The sequence below is a fragment of the Aulonocara stuartgranti genome (assembly GCF_965226115.1).
Source record: "Aulonocara stuartgranti genome assembly, chromosome: 19".
Taxonomy (NCBI): Eukaryota; Metazoa; Chordata; class Actinopteri; order Cichliformes; family Cichlidae; genus Aulonocara; species Aulonocara stuartgranti.
The window spans coordinates 31,848,768-31,861,088 of NC_138955.1; the positions used below are offsets into that span (position 1 = coordinate 31,848,768).

The window sequence follows — 12,321 nt, forward strand, 5'->3', positions numbered from 1 at the left end:
TCTCTTTTTAAAACTTGTTTTATTAGTTTTAATCTTTTAACTTTATGCATCAAGCAAAGATTTAATTATCTGCAACATTCTCTGACTGGAAGAAATTAGTTTAACATTTAAACCTATTTTCTGCACATTCCAGCACATAAAATAAAATATTTTTTGTGTTTACACTCAGTCTTTCAAATAGATGCAAGTAAAACACAGCAGAAAATAAATAAAGTCAAAGACTCAGCGGTCCTGTTGCTCTATTTTCACCTGTAAAGCAGGAGTGGGGCAGGCGGAGGTTTACCCTGGTGCAGGTGTGCCGCGGTCAGTGGAAGAATCCGTGAGTTTCTCTGTGAGTTTCCCATCACGTCGTAGCTACTCGGTGCTTGTTGGAAGTTTAGGGTTTTTTTGCTGTAAAAAGAAGTTTTCTTCCCACGCACAGCGGACACGAATGTTTTTGTCACTTTTTATGGAATCAAACTCAAAGTAAGGTCAGTACTTCCACGCTTTAAACGCTGCACGCTCATACTCTCTCTGCACTCGATATATGATTCACTGTTGATCTGCACACAGCTGTTGTCATGAACGGCGCACTCGCTTACGTCACTGTCGTGAGACATTCTCGCAAAAAATCACGGTTTTAGTAATGCAGTAACGCAGCGTTCCTACGGGAAAGTAACTGTAATCTAATTACCGTTTTTGCAATAGTAATCCCTTACTTTACGCGTTACTTGAAAAAAGTAATCAGATTACAGTAACGTGTTACTGCCCATCTCTGTTCATAACACACGTGAAAAGACCCAGGAAAACCGATTTAACGATAAAAACGATAACAAAATAACGCTGAAAACCCATAAAAACCCTGAAAACCATACATTTCATACCTGAGTCTCAACTCTCGCGGCCCGGTACCAAACGACTCATGGACCGGTACCGGCCCGGGGGTTGGGGACCGCTGATGTAATACACCCTCCTTCAGATTCAAGTGGGACAGCAGACATGCGCCTTCAGCGACCTGCCTGATTGAAACATTGTATCAGACTAAGTTAACAGTCAACAGCTACAAAGTTACTTTCTTCACATTGGATTTTGTCAATCAGGTGCTTGGATGAAGGACTCCCACCAGCTTTTTCCTCTTTGTGCTGTCTGCAGACTGACTCCATATTAAACTATGATAGCGCCATCGTCACTGCTGTTGTGTCATCAGTGTTTTTGTTTAAAAATCATACTTTTTATTCACACGGATGCTCCAACATCCTCCTGTGTTACTTCCAGCTGACCTTTCTTTACCTGGATGATCCTGATGAAATCTTTGGCCTCAGCAGAGCTGTTACAGATATGTGGCCTCTCCTTATTGTCATGAATGCGATGTTATGCCATGAGCTCCCGAGCTCGTCTCATCTTGTTACTCCAGGAGCCACGTCCTGATAGAACATCACTGGCTGCTTCCAGGAGAAAATCTCCTTTTTTTCAGCCTGGCTGCTTTCATCATTGCTTCTTTGTCCTTATAGTTAAAAACCTTCATTGTGAGTGCTGTGTTGTTGTTCACTGTGTACACCTCTCAGTGATATGACATATCACATCAGCCACATGTGCTGACGGTGAACCTGCTCTCATCCGTGAACACCACAGAACGTCAGTAGTTGTGAAAGACTTGGAGCCACACAGCGTTCCCTAACTGTTTCTTTCTTCCTTTAACGTTATGGCACACACAACGCTTGCAGCTCGGCACCTTTGGTTTCTCCGTGGCCAGCTTTCTGGTTGGCTCCACACTTCACTGCCTGTCCCCGGTGTCACTAAAGAGGGAACAGAGCTCATCAGTGTGATTCCTTCCAGCTTGTCCTCAGCCTCCGTGGCGCTGCCCCTCGAGCACACCCCTGCCACAACGGTATTTTATGGAAAATTCCAATCAGGCTTCACGGTGCCAGGCAGTGATCACAGGACCCACTAGAGGAATTTGGGCCCTCAGGCCACGCTCACAAAGTCTTTCTGTTTGTTTGGTCAGAAACTGGAGGTAATTTTGTACGGCTCTGGCAGTGCTCATCCTGTTCCTCTTCACACAACTCGCTGTCTGTCTGCTGGAATCTCTTAATGGTCTTGAGACAGTTTTGGGAGATACAATAAATGGCAATGGAATGGTTTAATGTGCTGTCCTTGAGCAGCTGGGCTACTTGTGTAACCTCTATAGCAGGTGTGTTGACCTCAAGGCCTCAGGGGCCGGTCCTGCAGGTTTTAGATCTCACCCTGGGTCAACACACCTGAATCACATGATTAGGTCATCACCAGGCCTCTGGAGAACTACAAGACATGTTGAGGAGGTCATTTAGCCATTTAAATCAGCAGTGTGGGATCAAGGACACATCTAAAATATGTAAAAATTGTGTATGTTTCTGTTCTGTGTCTTGTGTACTGTTTGTTTGTATATGTGTCTTTCTTGCTGCTGTTACACCCAAATGTCCCCTTGTGGGACAATTAAAGGATTATTCTATTGTAAAACCTGCAGGACACCGGACCCGGAGTTCCCCCACCCCTGCTAGGATCAGGTGTCGTCTATCCTTTATTGTTCCTCATTGGGGAAACTCAGGTGTTCTAGCAGCAAAGTGACAGGCAGATGGAGCGTGCAGATTCACACAAAACTAAAGAGTAAATAAAAAAACAAGAAGTAAGAGGCTAGATCATCAGGAGCTTCATCAAAGGTGTCCACTTGATTTTATTGACTGTTTAACACATAAAAGTTCTACACCACAAAAAAAAATCGAATAGAATGAAGCCAGGAAAATACATGTTTATATTGACTATTATCTTAAGTTGTGAACATGTCTTATTTAGTTTTTGGATGTTAAACTGTTAAACTATGTAAAATCATATATACAGAAGCAAGAATGTTCTGATTCCCATTCACAGAGTTATTCACAGCATTCTCCTCCTACCACAATACAATGTAGGGTTAGCACATATGATGACTTAGACCTCAGAAGGTTAGTAACTATTCTTCCACTTTGCAGTTGAAAATCTCTTCATGTCATTTGTTTGTTCGTCTGCAGACAGCAGTCATCAGCTACGACTATCTCACAGCTTTCAGACACGTGGAAAATGGCACAGACGAATACTGGCACCTCAAGTCAAAGGTAGAGAACCACTTTGTTTCTTTAGAATTGGGGTGGGTGAAATGTTGTTGTTGTTGTTGGTGATGAGCTGAAGGTGAACCAGACTGCCCACTGTTCTCATCACACTTCTTTCTCCTGTTTGTGAAACTTGTTCCTCGACAAACTAAAGAAGGCATATTTAACTATTCAGGGACATCATCATCATCACTGTTTTGGAAATGTGGTTTTCATACCTATTTAAGACTATTTTCTAATTTTGTCTGTCCAGAGATGCAGAGAAAATACTATGTAATGTTTTTAATCCTCTGAGCTTGAACCCATGGCAAGATTAGGGTTGGGCTTTAATGTAACCCTGCAGGCTTTTTAGAATAATAAAATGACTTTCTGGGGGTTAAAACGAAAGAAGGTTTTGATGTGTGTCTGTTTGAATTGTCATTTATTGTCCTTTGATTTCAAAGACTTGTAAGAATCATGTTCAAAACCAGGAAACAAATATTCTGACAGGAACAGGATTTGGTTTTAAAGTTTCAGAAACAGAAAATCAAAGCAATTCGCAAGAATCTTAACCAAACCTTTTCACTTATTCATTATTGGTATCCGGTCGTTCAGGGATGACGTGACGAATCCTACTTCCGGGTCTAAAGTAGTCTGCGTTTAATATGGCTTTTGTGTTGTTAACATGTTTAATGTTTTGTATTTTCTTCTATTTGATCTCAAAAAGCTCCTAAAACAGTCAGTGATCCCTGTTGACCTCCCTCGGCTTTTATTACCGCTAATCATTTATTTAAGCTCAGTTTTTAAAACCTTACGATGTAACTACAGCCCAGCCCATGCAGCAGTATATGAATGACTAACCTCGTATTGTGGATGGATTATCTCAGTTGTTCTCCTGGCTGAAGTTTGGTCCTTTTACAGCATCCTGCCATGCGATTACATTTGTTCCTGACCACCGAGAACACTCACGTTAACTTTTATCGAGTGGAAAAAAAGTTAGCTTGTTTATATTATGCTAACATAGCTGTGTCGCTAGCGGTCACGTAGCACATCATTATATACCAGCTAGCCCAACTTCAGTAACCCTACAAACGTCACTGCTGTTTAGTTTTCTGTCTTCATTTATGCTGGAAGTGATAACAGAGCTGTACGTTTTAATTTGTTTCCAAAACCCCGCAGTCAGGACATGCTATATTGTATTTAGATAGAAGCTAGCGAGCTAACTCCCTGCTAACTTCTAACTCCGTTAAATGTCATAAATTCCGTTTTCATGGATGCCTGGATGTTAAACTCAATTGTTACACCTGGTAGAGCAGAACGCTGATCATTTTATTAAAGATGAAAGACTTTAGACAGTTTTTCAACTCTCAGTAATGCCACAGTGATCGTTTGATATATGGACCTGCAGCGGAGTTTAGGCCCAGACACGGCTAGTGACGTCAGACTGAACAACCGGATTAATGAATTCAGTCCATTTTGGAACAAGTGAAGCTCTGTGAATACTTGTGCATACACTGTAAATCACAGTTAAATGTTCAGTCAGTGCTTAAAGTTTAAACAGTGGAGTAGGGCACACTCTGCTGGACAAACTATGTGACGAGCCCATTTCTAAAATACCTCAAAGATTACTTTCTGTAATCTATTACCCATTACTAGACATGATCCAGACAAATGGGTTAAATGACAACGTTACAAATGAATCCAGATCAGTGGGGCACAGTGACCAGTGTTTGTTTTGTTCACTGCATACAGACCTTGTTTCATGTTTATAAGGTGACTTTAATCATGACACTGTTTTTTTTAAAGTTGACATGTTCAAATTCCTTTGAATTGTTAGTCTGCTGCGTTCACATTTGTGCTACAATGAGCAGGGTTTGTGTAGCTTCGGAGGAAAACGGTGCCACACATGGACAATACTTTTATTGTACAAAAGGGCGAGAGTGCAGTGGTAATTTGCAGACTGCACCCAGGACAGAAACATCTGCATTATACTGCTAACAGAACTTTAGCTCTTTGCTAGCACCTGCACAGACAGCAAGCTAACGATAAGCTAGCAAAGAACCCAGAGTGAGGTTAAAGCTGAGTGAATGAGGACCTCAGAACAGATAATAAACAGGGGGAGGAGTCAGACTGAAGCCTTGATTTCTAACTGTTCACTGTGGATAGTGTCTTTGTGCTTCTAGCATTTTTGTTCAGATGTAATCACTAAGAGACAGATCACGTGTGTGCATATTACATTACTTTTAAGAAAAGTGCTTTGTGTAATATGTTTGCATTCGCTAACAGTATTTCCCACACTGAGCCCAACAAAGAGGGGAAGTACCTCCATCATGCACAAACATTTGACCACACAACATGCAGTTAATCTGCACGTATATATTTACTTCGATATGCTGTTTAGCAATGGTGGCAACTTTCAAAGCGGAGCCAGTGAGAACTGATAAGAGGACCTAAAAGGAAATGAATCCATGAGTGATATCGATAATGGAATTGGAGTCGCGAAATTTTTTACTTTTTTTTTAAAGACTAGGCTTAAAAAAGTTTTGGCCAGTTGATGTGGCCATAGTCTCAGACGGCACTGAGCATTTTGTCACTCGCTTCTTTTCTCTCTCCTTGTTTTCATCCACAATGATCGCACTTAAACTTTAGTAACTGCTAAACTCTACCCTTTTTCGCCCTCTTTCCTTCCTGTCACTGGCTGAGCCTTATTAGGCGTCTGGTCTGATCCATCTGATCAGTTTGTTGGTGGGATTTTCTCTGTTTTTGAGTGAATTCCTCTGTCAGAAGCAGTGAAAAATCTCAAAAGTCCCTTTGGGATTTTTGATGGGCTTAAGGTCCATCAAATTGGTGCAGTTTCAATTTAGATTATTTGCTTGAAAAAAACAGTTCAGACCTGTGTGGATTGGGTAGGTGTGAGCCACAGTTTAAACCTCTGTACTTTATAGTGTCGACAGAACCATTACCACTGAAAGACAGAGACTGTTACAGTTACATTTGTTGCAACACAAACATTTCTTCAAATACACTGCTCAAAAAATGAATGTAACATTTTTAAATATATTTAGTATAGCATGACGTGAGTTAAGTAGCAGAGGGGTTGTTTGTTTGGTTCTTTGGTGTTAATTAAATTAACAACACTTAGAGGGGTAACAAGCATTTGTTTTGGATCAGTGTCACCACTGAGGTGATACATGGACCCCACAGAGGTAGTCCAGCTCCTCCAGGTTTGCACTTGAAAATGTGTCATTTCCTGAAGGTTTGCTGTGTCTCTCAGAGGAAGCCTAATTGCACGACTACGGAAACAGCTCCTTTCACTTCTGAGCGTCTTCCTTACCAGCGCGAGGTCGATCTCCCACAGAATCGACAGACTGAAGCTACTAACTGTGGAGCTATGCTACACTCTCTCTGGACTTGGCTGCTCAGCTAGCTGACCACATCATAACAAAGAGGTGCATGAACAGTAGGATCACACTCATGCTTCCTGGACTGGGAAATGCATGTGCAGACCCTTCTACATGCCCAGAGTGATCATCACTGCAGTGACCATACCACCTGATAATAATAATAATAATAATAATGGATACTTTATTGATCCCCATGGGGAAATTACTTGTTTTTCTCTGCATTTGACCCATTCACTCAGTGAAGCAGTGGGCAGCCCACTAAGCAGGCGCCCGGGGAGCAGTGTGTAGGGACGGTACCTTGCTCAGGGGTACCTCAGGGTAGCCGTTAAGTGGATTCGAACCGCCGACCTTCCGATCATGGGGCGACCACTTTACCTACTGAGCTATCCCTGCCCTGTTAATGTTAATGTTAACACGGTGCTCTTCCAGCTGTACAATATAATACACAAACAGCTGCAGGCCCATCCTGAGGGAGCTTTTTGGGGACTTCAACAAGGCTTGTCTTCAGTCTGTACTCCCTAACTTTGTACAGTACATACAGTGCTTCATCAGAAGGACGAATAAATGAGATCACTGTATTTAAGCAAGTCTTCAGGACTCTACCCCTCTCTAATCTGGAACTGTCAGATCACTTATCAATACTTCTGATACCAGCATACATGTGCAGGTATCAGGAAAAGATCCAAACCTCCCATTAAAGACATTAAAACCTGTCCTGAGGGAGTTCTCTTCTGACTGTAAGATTTCTTAGACAGCAGTGAGTGGAGCGTTTTCATCATGACCTTCAGGAGTACACAGAGACAGAGCTGCACTGACAATGTAACAGTGGGCAAAAGTACTCGGGTCAATACAAACCAAAAACCTTGAATGACCTCCGATGACGAAATGGAACTCAGCCTGCAAGTCAGGGGACAAAGCTCAATACAGTGTAGCAAGGGCAGAGCAGTGGAGAGCCATCAAGGGTGCAAAAGAGGCTCACAAAACGAAACTGGAAGGGTTGTGGATGCTCTGTAGTGGGAGGGACTACAGACTATCACCAACTACAGAGGGTCCACACCCGTCACCACCCCGCTGACACCACGCTGGCAGAAGAATTACGCCCCGTTTCCATTAGTACCTACTCGGGTCGGCGTGCCATAGTTCTCAGCGTTTTCCATTAGGATATAGTAGCTGGTACTTTTTTCGTATCTGCTCGTTCCAAGTGATCCGAGGCGAATCTGAAAATGTGACATCAACAGACTTCATCCTAGTGATTGGATAGTTGGTGGCATCACTCGGTGAGTCATGAGAACGTCTCCTTCACGAAAATCAAAAGTGCCAGTTTTGAAACCCGGTAATGAGGGAACTGGCTATAAAACACAACGCCGTGGTGACACAGAGTCACAGACCGGGCAGCAGCCATATTGTGGCTCGATGTCCACCTTTGTTGTGGCATTCGTGTTGCATCATACTGTTTCTGTAATTCAATTGTAATGGAAAACGAGGTGAGTTGTGCCACGTCGAGCCGATCCGAGTAGATAGTAATACTAAAAGTGCTTTAACTTCTCTTGCTGAAGAGCCCGGACACAGCTGAGCTGCCTCCTGATTCCACCAGCGCTGCTCTTGTCTTCCAGGAACACCCGGTGAGATAGGTGGTGAAAGCTGTGAACATCAGGAAAACTCCTGGCCCACATAGAGTACTTGATAAAGTACTTTGTGCCTGACCAGGAGTTTCAACCTCACTGTCACAATGAGGTTGCCTGAAGACAGCAACCATCACTCTTGTGGCAAAGTTATCTGCCCCAAAGTGTTTCAACAACTACAATCCTGTTGCCTTAATGTCAGCAGTCATGAGATGCTTCGAGAGGCATATCCTGCAGCGCATAAAGGCCTGACTCCCACAGAACCTGGACACTCATCAGCGTCCAGGTCGCCTGCAGGGCACGCAGATGTCCAGAGGACCGCACTGCCACAGCATTCTGTCACCTCGAGCAACCTGAAAACTATCAGGATGCTGTTCATAGATTACAGACGACAGTGTTCAGTACCATCATTCCTGGAGTACGGGTTGAGATGCTCATTAAGACTGGTTTATCCCTCTCCCTATCCCTATCTGTGTGCCTGGATCAGGGATTATTTGTCCTAGTGGCCTCAGGCAGTTGAAATGGGCACTGCCTGCTCCTCCTCCCTGACCCTCAGCACGAGCTCCCCCCAATCACTGAATAAACTAATCACACTACAGTCACTCCTGCCTGTACGGGAACTGTGTACAGGGAGGAGGATAAAACACTGACAGGATGGTTACCTGAACACAACCTTTGGCTCAGCACCATCAAAACTAAGAGGAGATGAGTCCACTGTCAGAGGCCATAAGAAGATCATTTGTAACCTTCACTAAAGCTGTTTCTGTGCTGTGCTGAGCTCTGAAACCTGACTGAAACTCTTCAAATAAACCTCTGCAGATGATCTGTTAGCTGTTTGACAACTACTCTTTCAAGGATGATATGAAAGGAAGGAGACTAGTGATGCTTTTTGAGTAAAGGTTTAACTACAGCCAGCTTGAAGGCCTGTGGTACATAGCCGATCATTAGAGATAGGTTGATCATATTTAAGATCGAAGCATTAATTAATGGCAGGACTTCTTTGAGCAGTTTTGTAGGAATGGGGTCTAAAAGACACGTTGATGGTTTGGAGGAAGTAATTATTGAAGTTAACTCAGAAAGATCAATTAGAGAAAAAGAGTCTAACTTAACATCAATGGTACTAAGAGTAGCTGTAGATAATATTACATCTGTTGTGAAATACTGTTAATAAATTAATAAATACTGTTGTGAGTTGCTGCAACCAACTTTTGGCTGAATGGACTAACCTGGCACATCATTTTTTCACATTGCTTTTCAGGGTGCCTTTGAATTGAGTAGTTATCTGTAGGTTGGTAATTAAATCAAATAAACTTCACCCAGTTCATATCAGTGTATATATCAACCATTATTCTTTATTTTTGAGCAGTGTGTTTACACTTTCTGCTTAGAAATGACATGTAAGTTAAATAAAATACAAATTTAATGGTGAGAAAAACATGGAACAACAGTTCTGTTTCCAAAGTTTAATACCAGGGGTTAATAGATCTCTCTTACTGTCCATTTCATGTTATTCAGCCTACTTGGTGTCTCTGCCTTTCTCTTCATGTTGAAAAGTGGCAACTACAGACTGTAAAGGGGATCAAAAGCTTTTATCCTTGCTCTAATGAAGCAGGACCACCTGTGAAGCTCAATGTTACTGGAATCCTCCAATAAGAGATCCATGTCCAAAAAAAATGCAATGTTTTTCTTGTTAAAATATAAAGAAACCAATCAACAGTGCTTTAAGAAAAATGCAAAAAGTCCAAAAGGTGCACTGTAGTTGCATTTGAGTGGTTGTGATTTACAAACTGTGGAGCTGTGTAACCCTCTGACCTTCAGCTGGACATTTGTTTCTTGTGACATGTTTGAGCACACAGTCGATGAGCTTTGATTTCTTCCTCAGTCCTGCTGACACTGTCACACCCTGTGTTCGGTTGTGAGCAGAGAAACCGAGTTATATTCAGTCTCTCATGGAGAGCTTGACTTAAAAAGCTACTTAAGCAGCCAGTCGTCCAAGCTTATCAAAGGCTTCCCTGAGTGAACTGAGTGGCCATTTATTGTCAATTAGAGTCTATCACAGAACAAGGAGGGGAGGTCTCTCAAGTCTGCCAGACGAGAGGTGAAACATGCCCTGCAGTGAGAGAACAGATGAACTGCTTTTGTCCTCTGCAACCAGCTTTTTATTCAGCTGTTAATTTCTCACCCTAAGGAAATGTCACTTGTCGCTTGCACTTGGGTTTTGCTGACCTATAGATGCACCTGTTTGGATGCAATTTGACTCATTTAACTTACATTGTTATAGCAGGACTGCTCTAAAAATCAGTGCAGGTCTGTGTCTGTCCCCAGGCCCACTGTAGCTTTACATATAACACATAAAGTGATGAGCACCTCTTTTTGCTGAATTTTGAGTGTTTTAAACAACTTTGTTACATCTGTGGTGTTCCCGGTCAGAAGAGACCTCCATAGGAAATGAATGGGAATCCACCCCACAACGCCCCCTTTGGCCTCTGACCCCCTGAATGGCCCACTGAACGACCCATTGACTCACCCACTAAACTGAATTTGGTGGTAAAAATGTTTTTTATGTTGATTTAAGAGCTGTTAAAACCAACTGGTTACTTGTGACTGGAACAGTACGTTCAGGGGGGTGGGAGTGCACATAACCAGAGGGCCAAAAGGGTAAATGAATTATGCTATTAACCATCAGGAGAGTCAGTATTGAGAGGAGAGCTATAATTTACTGCACCCTTTTTCGTCACTGTGCTAATCATATTACGACATAGATTTTCTTTTCTTTTGTTGATTAGAATAAGCTTTACCTATGAAATTGCATATTTTTGCATTTCACTGTTTCTTCCTGTTAAAAGGGAGTTTTTCCTTCCCACTGTCACCAAAGTGCTTGCTCATAGGGGCATTTTTCTCTGTATGTATTATTGTAGGATCTACCTTACAATATAAAGCACCTTGAGGCGACTGTTGTTGTGATTTGGCGCTGTATAAATAAAGCTAAATTGAACGACTGCAGCATTGTTATGGAAATAATGCATTTTAATATTATTTTCTGACATTGACTTCTAATGTTATATTTTGCCAACTCATCTGCTGAACACAGTGCAGGTTAGAATGAAGGTTTTATCTCATGTCCTGATGTTACAGTGCACCTACAGAAAAGCACCGTGTGCTTGAGCAGCAGGCTTGTTTTGCGGTGACAGAAAACAGACTTTACGCTTGGAGAGAGACCACACCCCACCACATACCTCCACCACCTGACGTAGGGCTGGGGACTCCAGCCCAAAACGGTCCCGAGCTCTCTGTTCAAGCCGTCAATCTGCAGTATAATTATAATTATTCACATGTTATTCACATGTTATTCACATTCCCTCAGGCAGGAGGCTCCGGTCCATTCGCACCAGAACCTCTCGCCATAAGAACAGTTTCTTCCCCTCTGCTGTTGGACACATGAACAATAACCATATGACTGTCCCCACCACTAACACATGACCCTACGCTGTGTCACTGCATCATTCCATGTTTGGCACTGATCACCACCTGCACTCATGTATATATCTTTCAACGTAGCACTCTTAATTCTTATTCTCATGTATATATCTCATGTATAGCTCATGCACATATCTTTCTACGTAGCACTTTTAATTCCTATCCCTACTTTTATTTTTTCATGTCTATTTAAGTGCTATTTATGACACTATGTTTGCACTGAAGCACCGCAGCAATTTCCTAATGTTGTAAACCTGCTCAACATTTGGCAATAAAACCCTTTCTGATTCTGATTCTGATTCTGATGTGCCATGATTTGTGTTGAGTTGTACATTGTCTAGAAAAAAGCTGTACTCTTTTGCCTTGTTATGGTTCAGGAGGTAGAGGAGGTCCTCTGCTAACTGGAAAGTTAGTGGTTTGATCGCTGGCTGCTCAAGTTTCCATGGCAAATTATTCTTGGGCAAGATACTGAACCTGCAGTCGCTTCTCAGTTAGTGTAGAAAAACACTATATGAGCATCAGTCCTTTACTTTTCTCATTCGCCTTTCCCAGTGCTCTCTTCTGTTCTTGATTTAAAGACAAAAGACTGAGAGAAATGAAGATGCACATCAATAAAGAGAAAAGCAGAAACACTAGAGTTTGCTGGTTGATGGAGATAGGTCCTTATCTCTGGACTGATTATGCAATCCTAAGTGCTACTCTGTCCCTTTGTCTGTTTTCCTTCTCTCCCTGTCTCAG

General features: G+C 42.3%; 1 protein-coding gene and 1 long non-coding RNA gene across 5 annotated transcripts in view; one reads left to right on the top strand and one right to left on the bottom strand.

Moving 5' to 3' along the window:
- The window catches only part of adck1 (aarF domain containing kinase 1), an 88,389-nt gene that overhangs the window by 7,078 nt on the left and 68,990 nt on the right, over positions 1–12,321 (top strand). For all 4 annotated transcript variants that reach the window (XM_082515764.1, XM_082515763.1, XM_082515765.1 and 1 more), the window contains one exon: positions 3,024–3,107. In XM_082515764.1, coding sequence (XP_082371890.1) covers positions 3,024–3,107 — 84 coding nt within the window. The remainder of the gene's footprint in view (positions 1–3,023; positions 3,108–12,321) is intronic.
- The window catches only part of LOC309695275, a 158,412-nt gene continuing 152,744 nt past the window's right edge, over positions 6,654–12,321 (bottom strand). The window contains exon 2 of the long non-coding RNA XR_014273106.1: positions 6,654–6,878. This is a non-coding gene — a long non-coding RNA (uncharacterized lncRNA). The remainder of the gene's footprint in view (positions 6,879–12,321) is intronic.